Source organism: Schistocerca nitens, chromosome 9 (genome assembly GCF_023898315.1).
Source record: "Schistocerca nitens isolate TAMUIC-IGC-003100 chromosome 9, iqSchNite1.1, whole genome shotgun sequence".
In the NCBI taxonomy this organism is placed as follows: Eukaryota; Metazoa; Arthropoda; class Insecta; order Orthoptera; family Acrididae; genus Schistocerca; species Schistocerca nitens.
In genome coordinates this window covers 513,547,536-513,564,235 of record NC_064622.1, presented here as the reverse complement: position 1 = coordinate 513,564,235, position 16,700 = coordinate 513,547,536, and the positions used below count along the sequence as shown (strand labels likewise).

Here is a 16,700-nt window from a genome sequence, read left to right as displayed (position 1 = left end):
GAAAATAATGGATAAGTTAGCAGATAGCGCACAATTTTCTGTGCATGTAATTCAGTTTTGGTAGGTACAGAGTAAATATTTGCGTAAATATGCCAAATGTTCTAGAACTGTGTGCACATTTATTTTCAGTGTAAAGTGCGGTCTATCAAAATTACTTTTTACCTCCTAAGTACGACTAAGTATTCATAAACAATGGCAGCACAACACACAGTAGGAACATTGCGACAGGTACGTTTTTCTTATGATGAGGCCGGTGGAGAACTCCAACAGATGGACTGCCCGATGGGAGCGTTCTGACCCCTGCTCCACCCTCCTCCTTAACCCATACGCTAGCGACCAGCCAGCACCTGATCATACTAAGCATTCCCTATACGCAGATAAGACGGCAGTCGCAGCTCAGGGGACTTCCGAGGTCGAGCAGACACTGGAGGAAGCACTCGTCTGAATGCTATCGAAATGGCTCCCTTCAACCGTATCCTTAGAAGGCTCAAATATGCGCTTTTCACCTTCGATATAGGCAAGAAAATCGAAAAGACAGCATTTCCTGAAATAATGCCACATTATAAACCACGGATAAACCACCCTATCTGGGTGTGATGTTGGACAGATCTCTGGCATACAGCCACCACTGTGGAAACATCTGTCAGAAGGTGACCTCGAGAAATAATATCTTGTGAAAACTCATAAACCGCAAATGAGGAGCAAAATCGACTATCCTGAGAGTCACCGCACAGGCAATATGCTCCTCTACAGCTGAATACGCCTGCACGTTATGGTCCAGATCAAACCACGCGAAGAAAGTCGATATAAGTCTTAATGAAACATGTCGAATAATAACAGGGGTACAAAAACCACGTCCGTGCCAAAGCCTTACAGAGCTGTTAGTCTTGCGAGCCCTAGCTCACAAAAACAATTCCGTGATCGAGTCCTCTCTTTGGCACTGACTGCGGACCTCGACGACAGACCCCGTAAAAGGTTCTTCAGCATGGGAATTGAAGATCTGCCACCTGACTATCCACCAGCACAGTTAGTGGCTGGCGGCTGCACATCAAAACTGGAAGCATGGAGGATCATGGACGGATCCGGTGAAAACAAACAAGATCAGGTGGGATCGTGGTACCGTGGATGAGAACAAGCGCGACTGTGGAAATATGAGGGGATACGCCCCTCGCCCCCGCCCCCAAGAAAAGAGAAGAGTGAACAATGTGCAGCTGTGAAATTTTGTTTTTTATTCGGTAAAAAAGCTGCTGAAACTGTTGTACTGTTGAAAACAGCAAGATGGTGCAAGGGGAAAAACTCAAGTGTCAGAGTTGTTTGCTCGATTTAAGAAAGGCGATGGATGACAAACCTTGTTCTGGACGTCCATCGACTGCCCGAATAGGCGAAAATATTGAAAAAATTCCAGAGCTTGCGCTCACAGACCGTCGATAGACCGATGAACTGTCAGAGATTGCCGAACAGTGTTCGTCAAAAAAGACCCGGTTTGTGGCAGACAGGAGACTGGTTCTTCCGCCACGACAACGCACCTGCACACACAGCCATCTCTGATAGACAGTTTTTGGCTAAAATTGGCACGGTTCCACTGCCCCACGCACGTTACTCACCTGACTTGGCTCGCGGAGACTTTTTCTTACTTCCAAGCATGAAAAGGGGCACGAAAGGACATCGATTTCACGACACTGAAGAAGTGAAGGGAAAAACGAAGGAGGAGCTGTGAGCCATTTCCAAAGATGCCTGCAAAAATGGCTGGAACAGTGGAAGCAGGGGTGGGACAAATGTAATGGAGAGTTTTAAAGGGGATGAGGTTGTTTTGTAGACCGCCTCGTGTGTGGTGCGTTCGAGGGACAGAAGGAGTGTCTGACCTGGGCGGCTCGGAGTGCGAGTCCGCGGCGGCGATGCCGGTGTCCCACCAGCCGCTCTGGTCGGCCCGGCCGGCGCCCAGGTCGAGGCGCGCCAGCGGCGTCGCGTCGCCGGCGCGCGGGTCCCGGTCCCACAGGCACAGCCAGTAGTCGGCGGTCGCGCCCTCCCACCACACCACGTACGGCCGCTGCGGCGACGCCGACACCTGCGCCGACACCGTGATGCCCGTGCGCGGCTCCGCCTGCGCCGCCCGCCGCTCTGCGGGCACACACACAGCTCGTCAGACAGTTGCTGACCCACCCACTCACATCTAAGGCTCGTACAACTAACGTAGGCTGTGGCAGTCTGTTCAAAATTACTTTAGGATTTACATTTCGGCGGGAGCAGGTGGAGGCGCACAGAATAAGCGAGTCATCTTACACTTCAATCAACTCGCTCCATCTCGCAAAGTACACTACTGGCCACTAAAATGGCTACACGAAGAAGAAATGCAGATGATAAACGGGTATTCATTGGACAAATATATTATACTAGAACTGACATGTGATAACATTTTCACGGAATTTGGGTGCATAGATCCTGAGAACTCAGTACCCAGAACAACCACCTCTGGCCGTAATAACGGCCTTGATACGCCTGGACATTGAGTCAAAAAGAGCTCGGATGGCGTGTACGGGTACAGCTGCCCGTGCAGCTTCAACACGATACCACAGTTCATCAAGAGTACTGACTGGCGTATTGTGACGAGCCAGTTGCTCGGCCACCATTGACCAGACATTTTCAGTTGGTGAGAGATCTGGAGAATGTGCTGGCCAGGGCAGCAGTCGAACATTTTCTGCATCGAGAAATCCCTGTACAGGACCTGCAATATGCGGTCGTGCATTATCCTGATGAAATGTAGGGTGTCGCAGGGATCGAATGAAGGGTAGAGTCACTTTTTTGGTGTGACGTCATAAGCGAGTGACTGCGTGTGAGATCGCTCTCTAAGTTTTCATATATTTTTAGGTTTCAGATACATATTTTAACGGTTTTTGTGATAATAATTACTATATAAGTGACGTATTAGTGGTTTCTTCATTCACCTCTGCCTTTCTTGTGTTGTGACCTGATATTTGTGAGTGTTTCGTATCGAGCAACTTAAGCTCTTGCCCGTGTTTACATTCCGCGCTGACCAGTTGCAGCTGTAGCGGCGCATCAAAAGCTAAGTACTAATTAATTGTTTGTGTATAGTGGTTTATTTAGGAACTTCAGTAGTCTTCAACCGGTGTTCTTGGTGTTTTCTGGTGGAATAATTTCAGAAGAACCTTTTGGGAACTGTTTTCAGCTTCGTTACTGTGTCATTAGACGTTTGATTCTCTTTCTGTATTAGTCTTTTGTTATATTCACATTTGTTGTTTATTAATACTGTTAATAATAGTAGTTACTTCCCTTGTAGAGTAAGTTTGTGATTATTGTAGTCAGGTTTTTAACATCTTCTTATTGTAGTAGCGGAACTTAGCAAAAGTAAAATTTTATCATGAGTGAGAAGTGTGGGCTTTGCCGTAGGTTCGTGTGTAGTGGATTGCGGTGTGAGACTTCATCGAAGTATTTTCACTGGGGGGAATGCAGTGGGGAAGCCAGTGGGCATTCTGGTGAGATCCTCCCCTGGAACTGCAGGTTATGTAGCAAGGGTAAGTTGATAGAGGAGCAGGAGCGTAAGATCTGTGCCCTTCAGGTGCAGTTGAAAAAGGCACAGGAGGAGCTAGATAGGATGAGGAGGGAGAAGGGGGTTGGGGAATGGGAGCTGGCTGTTGGCAAGAGATCTGCTAGGAGAAGAAGATTTTCAGATAGTTTTGGTGTTTACAATAGATATGACCAACTGTCAGAGTCTAGTGGAGAGGAATCTCTAGTAGCTGTAGATGTAGGAAGTATGCAGCAGACCTCAGTAGTTACTGTGCCTAGAACGGTTGCAAAGTCGAAGAGGAAGAAGAAGGTTCTGCTGTTAGGTCTCATGGCAGAGGTGTAGGCCAGCAGTTGCAGGAAGTGCTGGGGAGTGAGTACCATGTCACCAGCATTGTGAAGCCTAATGTAGGGTTGGCTCAGGTGACTGTTAACATAGGGGGGTTATGTAGGGATTTTACTAAAGAGGATCAGGTAGTGATTGTGGGTGGGGCTGGTATTAGTATTGGTAGGGATGGGGAGTATAACATAAATGGTGACCTGGAAAAGACAGCCACTCAGACTGGCAAGACGAATGTGCATTTCGTGGAACTGTTTCAGCGTCACGATCTGCCTCATCTTAATACAGCCGTCAGGCGTAATAACATGCGACTTGGGGGTGCGCTGATGACAGAAAGCATGGGTCACATTTCAGTGGTGTCGGTGGAGTCTATCAGCAGGACGGGTTTCACTAGACATGGCCTGCACCTCAACAGGTATGGGAAGGGGAGGTTGGCAAAGCTTATAGGTGACAGCATAGGTGGGGTTGGTGGGATCACTCATGGGAAAATTCCTGCAGTAGTGGGTGTTAGAGCTGCACCTTTTTTAGATTGAAGTCAGCCGACAGGTATTCCTGCTTAAGGGAAGTCTCTCTAACAAGGGAATCACTTTTGACAAAGCTTAGGTATCCGGGTAATGAGGGAATTAGTATTTTTCATCAAAATATACAAGGTATTAGAGATAAAGTTAGTGAACTGCTTATAGATGTTGACTCTGAAATTATTGGTATATCTGAACACTTCTTAAATAAGGAGATAATTCAGAGGCTTCCTTTACCAGGATACAGGTTGGGTGGCAGCTTTTCGGGGAGCTCTTTGCGGTGTGGGGGAGTAGCCATGTATGTGAAAAACGGCATCCCATTTGAGTCAATTGATGTTTCAAAGTACTGCACTGAAAAGGTGTTTGAATGTTGTGCAGGTGTGGTTAAATTTAACGGAGCTAAACTTCTAACTGTTGTTATTTATAGATCCCCAGACTCCGATTTCACAACATTTTTGTTAAAGCTAGAGGAGGTTCTTGGTTCACTTTATCGGAAATACAAAAAGTTAGTTATATGTGGTGACTTCAATATTAATTGTGTAAGTGATTGTGCAAGGAAGAGGATGCTGGTAGACCTCCTTAATTCATATAATCTTATGCAAACCGTATTCTTTCCAACGAGAGTGTAAGGGAACAGTAGAACAACCATGGACAACATTTTTGTTCATTCCTCATTATTAGAAGGGCATTCTGTTAGCAAAAAGGTGAATGGCCTTTCAGATCATGATGCACAAATTTTAACTTTAAAAGATTTTTGTGCTGCAACACGTGTTAAATATAGTCATCAGCTGTTCAGGAAAGCTGATCCAGTTGCTGTAGAGACCTTTGTAAACCTTATAAAGGAACAAGAGTGGCAAGATGTTTATAGCGCTGATACAGTAGACGATAAATATAATGCTTTTCTCAAGACTTTTCTCATGCTCTTTGAAAGTTGCTTTCCGTTAGAACGTTTAGAACAGGGTACTAGCACAAACAGGCAGCCTGGGTGGCTGACTAGAGGGATAAGAATATCTTGTAGAACAAAGTGGCAATTATATCAAAACGTTAGAAACAGTCAAAATCTAAATGCAGCAGCCCATTACAAACAGTATTGTAAGGTGCTTAAAAATGTTATTAGGAAGGCAAAAAGTATATGGTATGCAGATAGAATAGCTAAGTCTCAGGATAAAATTGAAACCATATGGTCAGTCGTAAAGGAAGTGGCTGGTCTGCAGAGACAGGCCGAGGATATACAGTAGAATCAGTGCGTAGTGGGAATGTCCGTGTTACTGATAAGTCGCATAGATGTACAGTATTTAATAATCACTTTCTGAATATAGCAGGTGAACTAAATAGAAACCTAGTCCCAACAGGGAATCATATAGCGCTCTTAGAAAAAAGTGTTCCGAGACTGTTACCTGAAATGCTCCTCCATAATACTGACAAGAAGGAGATTGATTTAATAATTAATTCACTAAAGACCAAGAACTCTCATGGATATGACGGGGTATCTAGCAGAATACTGAAGTATTGGTCTATGTAAGCCCAGTTCTCAGCCATATCTGTAACTTTAGGAGTGGTCGGTTTCATGACCGATTAAAGTACTCGGTAGTGAAGCCACTTTATAAAAAGGGAGACATTGATAATGTTGACAATTTTAGACCTATTTCTATGCCATCGGTGTTTGCTAAAGTTATCGAGAAGGTTGTATATACAAGGTTACTGGAGAATTTAAATTCACATAATTTGCTGTCAAATGTTCAGTTTGGTTTTAGAAATGGTTTAACAACTGAAAATGCTATATTCTCTTTTCTCTGTGAGGTTTTGGACGGATTAAATAAAATGTTGCGAACGCTGGGTGCTTTCTTTGATTTAACGAAGGCTTTTGACTGTGTTGACCACAAAATATTACTGCAGAAGTTGGACCATTATGGAGTAAGGGGAGTAGCTTACAATTGGTTCGCCTCTTACTTTAAGAACAGAAAGCACAGGGTAATTCTCCGCAATATTGAGAGTGGTAGTGTTGTTCAGTCCCAATGGGGCACTGTTAAGTGGGGCGTTCCCCAAGGGTCGGTGCTGGGGCCACTGCTGTTTCTTATTTATATAAATGATATGCCTTCTAGTATTACAGGTGATTCAAAAATTTTTCTGTTTGCTGATGACACCAGCTTGATAGTGAAGGATCTTGTGTGTAATATTGAAACAGTAACAAATAATGTAGTTCATGAAATAAGTTCGTGGCTTGTGGAAAATAATTTGATGCTAAATCACAGTAAGACTCAATTTTTACAGTTTCTAACTCACAATTCAACAAGAACCGATATTTTGATCAGACAGAATAGGCATATTATAAGCGAGACGGAACAGTTCAAGTTCCTAGGCGTTCGGATAGATAGTAAGCTGTTGTGGGAAGCCCATGTCCAGGATCTTGTTCAGAAGCTAAATGCTGCATTATTTACCATTAGAACAGTATCAGAAATAAGTGACACTTCAACACGAAAAGTAGTGTACTTCGCATATTTTCATACGCTTATGTCGTATGGTATTATTTTTTGGGGTAATTCTTCTGATTTAAAAAGGGTATTTTTGGCTCAAAAACGGGCTGTTCGAGCTATATGTGGTGTAAGTTCGAGAACGTCTTGTCGACCCCTATTCAAAAATCTGGGAATTCTGACATTGCCCTCACATTATATATTTTCTTTAATGTCGTTTGTTGTTAGCAATATTAGCCTATTCCCAAGAGATAGCAGCTTTCACTCAGTTAATACTAGGCAGAAATCAAATTGCATGTAGAATACACTTCCTTGACTCTTGTGCAGAAAGGAGTGCAGTATTCTGCTGCATCCATTTTCAATAAGCTACCACAAGAACTCAAAAATCTTAGCAGTGGCCCAAACACTTTTAAGTCTAAACTGAAGAGTTTCCTCATGGCTCATTCCTTCTATTCTGTCGAGGAGCTCCTGGAAGACCTGAAAAATTAAACAAATTCCAGTGTTACATTGTTGATTTTCTACATTTAAACTTACGACTTGTCACCTGAATATGTTTTTTTATATTTCATTTTATCTGTTTCTAATATCGTGTTATAATTTCATGTATTGACTCGTTCCGTGACCATGGAGACTTCTCCTTAATTTGGTCCCACGGAACAATAAATAAATAAATAAAAAAATAAACGGGTCGTAACACATCTGAAATGTAACGTCCACTGTTCAAAGTGCCGTCAATGCGAACAAGAGGTGACCGAGATGTGTACCAATGGCGCCCCATACCATCACGCCTGGTGATACGCCAGTTGGAGTTGACGAATACACGCTTGCAATGTGCGTTCACCGCGATGTCGCCAAACACTGATGCGACCATCATGATGCTGTAAACAGAACCTGGATTCATCCGAAAAAATTCGTGCACCCAGGTTCGTCGTTGAGTACACCATCGCAGGCGCTCTTGTCTGTGATGCAGCATCAAGGGTAACATCAGCCATCTTCCCCGAACTGATAGTCCATGCTGCTGCAAACGTCGTCGAACTGTTCGTGCAGATGATTGTTGTCTTACAAACGTCGCCATCTGTTGACTCAGGGATCGAGACGTGGCTGCACGATCCGTTACAGCCATGCGGATAAGATGCCTGTCATGTCGACTGCTAGTGATACGAGACCGTTGGGATCCAGTACAGCGTTCCGTATTACCCTCCTGAACCCACCGATTCCATATTCTGCTAACAGTCATTGGATATCGACCAATGCGAGCAGCAATGTGACGATACGATAAACCGCAGTCGCGATAGGCTACAATCCGACCTTTATCAAAGTCGGAAACGTGATGGTACGCATTTCTCCTCCTTACACGAGTTATCATAACAACGTTTCATCAGGCAACGCCGGTCAACTGCTGTTTGTGTATGAAAAATCGGTTGGAAACTTTCTTCACGACAGCACGTTGTAGGCGTCGCCACCGGCACCAACCTTGTGTGAATGCTCTGAAAAGCTAATCATTTGCATATCACACAATCTTCTTCCTGTCGGTTAAATTTCGTGTCTGTAGCGCGTCACCTTCGTGGTGTAGCAATTTTAATGGCCAGTAGTGTATTTACTTTAAGTCCTGAGCCAAAACATTATGACTGCTGCGCACCGCGACGTTAGATGCCGACAGGTGGCATTGCTGGCACGTGACGCAGAAACAAAAGTGTGTAAGCGGAGCAGACGCGGAAGGAGGATCGCCCTAGCGAAGAAATGGTCTACATATGGGGAAATCCATTGAGAAAAGCAACTTTGATAACAGGCAGATTATTATTACGCAGAGCCTGTAAACGAGTATCTCGCAAAAAACGAAGCTGGTCAAATGTTCACGTGCAACTGTCACGAGCACCTACGGAAAGAGGTAGAAGGACAGTGAAACTACCACTAGGCGCTAAATTTTCGCACGTCCACGACTCTTCACAGAACGTGGGATTCGGAGGTTTTAGTGTTCTGCTAAGTAGGATCGTGTGGCACAATGCTGTTGCACGCACAAGTGCTTCGGAGAACAACGTTCGTCGTACATCGGCCAACCCTATATGTAGACTGTTACGTCTGCCACAGACAGCCCCTGCCGTGTAGACTACACAAGCACTTGCAAGCGCAACCAAGAGGAAAACAATTCTTCAAATCAACAGAACTTGCGAACCTTTTTCTGCAGAGGTCGCCTCACAGATACAGGGAAAGTTGGAGTACTCCGCCGGCCTCCGCTAGCTTTATAAGGCCAGTGCAGCAGCAGTACAGCCAGTCCCCCCTCCCCCCCCCTTCGCTTTTCCTCACCTTCCCCCCTTTTTTATCTTCCCCTCATCTGTCTAGTTTCCCCCCACGTGCTCTCGGCTGTCGTATGTCATATTTTAGCGCTGTGTTCCAGTGAATGTTCAGTGTTGTTTCATCTTTTCCCGTGTTGCGAACAGAAACCATGCTGTCGCTGGGTGTGAATTTTATGTCCTTTGCGAACAGAAACCAGACTGTCGCCGTGTTTTTTTAATTCTCTGTCTATTATTTTACCTATCTGCTTCGTATGTATTTTTATTAGCATCATCATCCCTTTGTTCTGTTTTAAGTTCCACGATTTTTTCGCCATGTTACCCTTTAAGTCTTCCATTTTATCGCCTGTTTTTTTATATATTATCTTCTTTTTAAAACAAAGTCTGTAGGCTGAAGAGCGGCATACTAAGCTGCTGCCAGCCCGCCCCCTTCGGGGGGAATCGAAATTCAATAAAGGAAAAAAAAAAAAAGAAAAAAGAACATTACGGCCAGTTCCTCTTCGAGCTAGGACCAGCTCCGGCGGACCTTACCGACGCTCTACAATTTATTTGTTTTGTGTGTATATAGTGATTGTTGATTGTTCGAGAAGTGTAGTTCAGTTTCAATAAACGACATTATACTGAGAGTTCTACAGTACTGAGTATTCTTCATAGACATTCTCAACTACGACTACAGTGGTCTCGTACCATCGGGATTCGACCATCGGTCAATGGAAACGTGTCGGCTCTTGGAGTGAATCACACTTTTGCGACACTAGGTCGTCGGCAGTCTCCACGAACGCCGTCATCGAGGTGACCCGCTGCTCGAAATGCGCAGCGCGCCAGGGACGCAGGCTGATGGGAGCAGTATTATGCTATGGGGGACATTCTTCTTCGTTCGCATGGGAGCTGTGGTAGTAATCGAAGACTCGCCGGCAGCTGCGAACCACCTCCATCCCTTCAGGCTTGGTGTGTTCCCCGATGGGGATGTCATCTTTCAGCAGTACAACTGTCCGTGTCTCGCAGCCAGAACCGTGCCGCAGTGCTTTGAGGAGCATTGCAGTGAACTCACGTTGACGTCTCGGTGACCGAATTCGCCTGCTGTAGATCTTGTGGAACCCATCTGTGTCGCTATCGGGCGTCGTCACCGCGTGGCACATCAGCGGCCTGTTATCTGTTTCATGTCGTGTGCGTCGTCATCTAATGCCACCTACCTCCATAAACCTGTCAACAAACTGCCAGATTCCTAATGCGCAGAATCAGTGATGTACTTTGTTCCAAAGACGGACAAACAAGCTATTAAGCAGATGATCATCACGTTTTGGCTCAATAGTGTACATCAATGTATTCAGGAAGAGGTGCACTACGTTTTCATGTTATTTTCATCCGCGCAAACACAGTTTTAAGACAATACACGGACAGTTTACGAAACTATATTTTCTGACAACTTTACAGAATTTTCGACAAGCGGAAAACATTTTTGTTATTGAATTTAAGTGAACACATTAGGCGATTGAAATATTAAGAATACATGAACTTTTCAACTGCTCCAAAGTGGAACTGTGTTAGAGTTTTCTGACACGACATAATTTCAGTTAAATATGACGGGCTATTGTCCGCTCGCGCGACAAGTACTAATCGGTCGCCCGTATCATTTTGTTACTTGAAGCGGATCGCTAGGTTTATAATTAACCCATATTAATTTTGCTGATCGACTTACTTATTTCTAACATATCCACATTTAAGAGTCCAGAACGTATCTCAAACCAGCCAATCAGTATTGGTATTGGGTCAAAGAACAAAAGTAATACAATAAATATTGCAGTTATGTTGCAAACGGTAATATTTATTTTGTGTGATATAATCTGTTTCACATTTTTCTTCTATTAATATTTATTTCACGTTGAGAGGGTAGCGTAGTACACACACTAGACCAGTATCGAAGGTTTTTGACGAACAGGCACTACAGTACACAGCAACGTATAACGACAGAATTAACGAGACTAACTTCATTTCGAGTCGTTGCTGACAAGGCATTCTTATTAAAATGTCAAAACCTACAAAAATATAATTTTGTTATGTTGGTACCTACCACTGTAAAGTGAGTACTTCAAACATGCAGCTGGATCCACCCGTAATTAATTCCTATTGTGGTAATGCAAAAACTCCACTCACACCACTTCCGCCGCTATGGCAGATGCTTGAAGCATTATCATACCCGTGACTGTAGTTATTTAGCAACATGAGACTGCCGTAGAAAAGATCTGATTCATTAAGAGGGACCAGTAACTTACCGAATGTTGGTTTTTCCTTTCTGTGATAATAATGATTACATGACAATGAACCGCATCGTTGGCAGATGAATCTGTAGCGGTAATCCCCTAATCCATAGAACGTTTTTTCCCCAAGTGTTCCAAGCTACGATGTTTTTCGAGCTTTCCTTTATTTCTCGAATATTTCCTTGCCAATCTTCTCAACAATATTTTTGTTCATGCTTAGAGCTGCACCATATCTATCGATTACATTGTTAACGGAGAGCAGTGGGCCGCAGTTAAGTTTTTCAGTCTCCAAGTAGGCATGTATCACACAAACAATTGCTCTCGATTGACCTCGTTCGTCCATCCCCTGATAAAGAGAACGACGCACAATTTTTCCCCTCAGGTATGGTAAGTCTCGTGAAAAAGTATGAAAAAATGTTTCTTTCGTTAACAAGTCACCTTCCTTCTCGACGGTGTTCTTTGAGGGATATACGCCTCGTCCAGTGGTCCTCCAACTTTTTCTCCCATTGGAAAAATAGGTTATGTCAAACTCTGCAAAATTTTCGTTGACTGTAACTATCACTTTCTCATTTGATAAAAATTTCTTCGCAGCAAGCCAAAGTTTCAAGTTAGCGAACAGGAAGAAGCCACTTGCGTCCCAGGTCTGGTGAACAAGATACACGAGGAACCATTTCAGAGCCCATTTCATGCGCTTTCGCCATTTTTATCGCTGGTGTGTGGGATGTGCATTATTGAAACAGCACTTTCTTGCTTGCCAACCATGGTTTTTTTCAGCCAGCGCAAGTTTCAAACGATACAACAATGCAGCGTAATAGGTTCCAATTATGTTTATGCCTTTTTCCAAGTAATCTATGAGCATTACTCCTTCTGAATTATGAAGATCATCTTACCAACTGAAAAAAGTGCTCTTTGCCTTCTTCGATGTCTTTCACCATCCTGTTTTGAGTGCCATTTTGCCTCTGGTGTGTAATGATGGATCCAGATTTCATCAGAGTCACAAATCAGCACGAATAGTCTTGCTGGATGTGGTTAAACATCGCCAGACGTTGTGATAAAATGTTGTTCCCGATGCGTTTCTGGTCGACTGTGAGAAACTTGGTCGACTGTGAGCAACCGTGGTACCCACTTCACACACAACTTTTTCACAGGCAAATCTTCGTGCGGGGTATTATGCACGCGCTCAGTTGAGATGCCTAAAGTACCAGCAATCTCACGATTTTTTATTCGGAGGTCTTGCATTACCATATCATGCGCTTTGTCAAGAGTTTCCTTTGTGGTGATCTTAATTGGACGGCAGCAGCGCGCTTCGTCTCTGGTGCTTGTACGAACACGTTTAAATTCATTAGTCCAAAAGTAAACGGGCCAGTGATGGTTCAGAGTCCATGTGAGCTTCATCCAAGCCCGTTTCATTTTGTACGGCGGTCTACCCCTTCAAATTAAAACGTTTGATAACAACACGGAACTCGGTTTTCTACATTTCCAATCGCAGTCGACACACTGACCGATTCGGGCGACTGTCAAGAATGCACTGTAAGCTGTACGTGATCCTCGGAATAAACAAGCTTACCAACCACCATGAAGGTGGAACAAAAATGTTCCGTTCCTTCATGGAAATTTAACAGACTTATCAAACCAACCTCGTATGTTCTTAAGTCTTACGTCTGTAGTTTCGTTTTTGTACAAGTTGTTGATAAGGTTTCGCTCCCTGTATGTTATCCCTACTACTTTCAATGTTTCAGAATGTGCAGTCCAGTCAACACTGACAAAAGCTTTTCTCCCGTAAATATTTCTCTGAGTTTAGTGAGTTTTATTGAAGGGGGTTTATAGTATATACAAAGCCTTGGGGCAAGATTAAAACCGCAACAGGATGCCAAGTATTCCCGAACTTCTTGATCTGTCATAGGAAATAGGATGTCTCCGAACTACTTCGATAGTCAACTGTGGGCGGATATTTAGAAACATGGAGAGAATACACAAATCAAGTTACCAGCGCTGTATAAGTGACGGTTTTTAATACTTCAGGCTGTGCTCCGTTAAAATGCGAACACAATAGGCCAACGAAAGCCAACGAACGATAGCGAACGGCTTCATTGGTCGATATTTTCTTAGTATGTACGGGCGGCAAATGGGCTGCAATGAAGCGAATGGCCTCGGTTGTGGTTCGGTCTGCTGGCGGTAACAACAAAGCGTTGGCAGTTGGTTGGCCTTGGGATCCCTCCTCTAGTATTCGTTGGCTAGTGTTCGTTGGCTCAGTAGAGATTTGGTGTGTGTCTAGAACGGGCGCCTATTTAAGTTTTTCAAGACAGGCACCAGTCTCACTTAGTATATTTCATTGACAGGTTTTGGTCTTTAATTTCTCAGGAGCGTCATCACAAACTCCGGAATTGGCACTTTAAAATACAGTAGTTGGCTCTTACCTTAAAAAGCGAAACGGGTCATAAAACATACTAAGTGGTTGTTCTGAAAAACATAATTTCAACTGTCGCTGTTTCCCCTGCACACAATGCCTGTTCTCGCTAAGAGTGTGTATTTATTGTTTTTAGAAATACTGGAGTATGGAGAGTAATATGGAGAGAGCATTAAAGCTGATAAGAGTTTTATCGTGATAAGGATGTTTATGAGCCCCTAGGATCTGCGATTATAAAAATAAACTGAAATGATTAGACGCTTGGAGGGAAATAACTCCGTTATTAGAAAGTGATATGCACAATATGAAAAGATCACCGTGAACGACAAAGAGAGAAAAACAAAACAAGGAGTGACTATTAATTTTCTGCTGCAGGTACAGCACTCCTAAAAAGGTGTCGTCTTTGGAAACTTTAGGGGCTACACAATTCAATAGTGCTTCTAAATCTGCAGCTATCATCAGGAAAAAAAATTATGAAAGAACCAGTATTCCAATTCAGATTTAAGGTCAGAGATTTATTTTGTCCCACCACACTGCTCCCTACTTTTTTCCTGATGTCAGCTTCTCGCAGTAAAACAAATGCTGCACATGTGACGACTCCTAAACCTGTTTCGGCCCACATAATATTAGCCGAAGAAATTGTAATTAGAAGGCTATTTTAGAACAGCAACAAAAGGGGAGCAACGGCGGCAAGCTGTGAGAGCCAACCGCGATTCCACATAACCGAATTCCTCGGCCCCAAGCCCTGCGTCTGGTAAGAATGAGAAGCCGAACGCCAAGGCATTGGCGACCAATGTTCGGCCGAATCCTGTGTCTGTCGTTCGTTGGCCTAGTGTCTACGAACCTCTACACGAATATCGGTACGGAGTTACTATCTACGCGTTGAGACAGTCTCATCTGCTGTCTGTTTAGCAACCACGCCGACACTCATGTATGGCGGGCTGCAGCCACGTCAGGCTCAGCGACGCACAGCGGTGCAGTGGTTCCGCGCAAGTAACACAGCACGTACATTCCGTCGAAACTCTTAACTGCTTCACAACATGGTCCGCGCAGTTAGGGAATAATTTAATCAACGACGGAAGATAGACGCCCTCTTCGTTTACGCACTATACAGAGAGTAAAGCACCGGAAACTTAAATTAGAACAGTGTTAACAGACAGGTGATGTAGATAAGTGGGAAAGTATTTTATTGCCACTTGAGTGAGAAACATTTTCAAGACCCTCACCAATGCAACACGAATAAACACCAAAACACAACAGAATATTGTGTGCGAATTTAGTAAAATCCTGGAGCTTCTGTTGTGGGATATTCCGATGCAGTAAATGGATCACCCCATTCGAAGCAATTTTGGGGGAAGCATTCACAGTTTAACAAATATTCCATAGGTAGAAGGCAAGGAGCAGCACATGGCCAATCACACGCGCCATATCACATGATACAGAGCCATCAACGTTAAGAGTGCAAGAGGACCTCCACGGCTACACGCAAAGAATAGATATGCTACGAGGGAAGGCTGCACAGAGGGCTTTTACGAATGGGAGAAACTCTCTGCTAATATAGAAGGAGAAAACGTCGTAGATATGGAGGACATGGTGGATGCTGTGTTAGAGAAGAATTAAGAAGAGAGATGGCACCCTTGCGAATAAACAAGTCGGAAGAAATAGACTGTATCAACACCTACATGATTACTCTGTAATTCACTCTTAACTGTCCTGGCAGAGAGTTCATCGGACCACATTCACTCTATTTCTCTACCGTTGCACTCTCGAATAGCGCGCGGGAAAAAGAAGTTAAATCTTTCCGTGCGAGCTCTGATTTCTCCTATTTTATTAAAATGGTAATTTCTCCTTGTGTAGGTGGGCGTCGACAAAATATTTTTGCTTTCGGACGAGAAACTTCGGGGTTGAAATTTCGTGAAAAGATCTGTTTGCAACGAAAATCGTCTTTGTTTTAATCACTGGCGCCGCAACTTGCGTATCATATCCATATTACTATGTCCCCTATTTCGCGATAATGCAAAACGAGCTATCCTTCTTGGAGCTTTTTTTGTGGTTGGGTTGGGTTGTTTAGGGGAAGAGACCAAACAGCGAGGTCATCGGTCTCATCGGATTATGGAAGGACAGGGAAGGAAGGCGGCTGTGTCGTTTCAAAGGAACCGTCCCGGCATTTACCTGGAGCGATTTAGGGAAATCAAGGGAAACCTAAATCAGGATGGTCGGACGCGGGATCGAACCGTCGTCCTCCCGAGTGCGAGTTCAGTGTGCTAGCCACTGCGCCACCTCGCTCGGTCCGCTTTTTCGGTGTACTCCATCAATGCTATCTACAGTACGCAACATAATTAATGGAATTCCCAGCCACTACGACGCTTAAATTTGAAAGGTGCGTACAACCTTCCTCTGTAAGGGTGCGAAACCATGGCGCCCTGCGATGTCAGTTGGGACTCGAGGACGTAAGACAGCAAGGGGTCGGCACACGCGGGAGGAATCCTCGGTGGCAGCCGCCGCCTTTAATGAGAATTTCAAAAATTTACCTGTACGGAGAGGACTCAGTGTCCCAGGCGACTGAGGACAGGCTTCGGAGATGCTTTTTCGCCGCCAGGCTGCTGCTCTTGTATCTGATAGCAGGCCATCCGGAATTGGGGTGTGTCGAATGGTTTGCTGGTCTGCAGGCACCTAGGACTTCTTCTCGGGTTGTCTTTACAGGTACATTTTTTAAATTCTCTATAAGGTGGGCGGGTGCAACAACCGAGGATTGTTCCAAACCGACTAGTCTTAGATTGTTTGCAATTTGACACGCGTGTGTCAATGTTGCACCCTGTTCTGCTTCTGATCACGTTCAGATTTCGTCGAATGGTCTTGAACAGTCCCTAGTGGTTCCAGCCTGTACACGAGAGCA

At 44.2% G+C, this 16,700-nt stretch overlaps 1 protein-coding gene across 3 annotated transcripts in view; it reads right to left on the bottom strand.

The window, feature by feature from the left end:
• The window catches only part of LOC126203009 (PI-PLC X domain-containing protein 1-like), a 419,285-nt gene that overhangs the window by 42,573 nt on the left and 360,012 nt on the right, over nucleotides 1–16,700 (bottom strand). For all 3 annotated transcript variants that reach the window (XM_049937210.1, XM_049937212.1, XM_049937211.1), the window contains one exon: nucleotides 1,863–2,118. In XM_049937210.1, coding sequence (XP_049793167.1) covers nucleotides 1,863–2,118 — 256 coding nt within the window. The remainder of the gene's footprint in view (nucleotides 1–1,862; nucleotides 2,119–16,700) is intronic.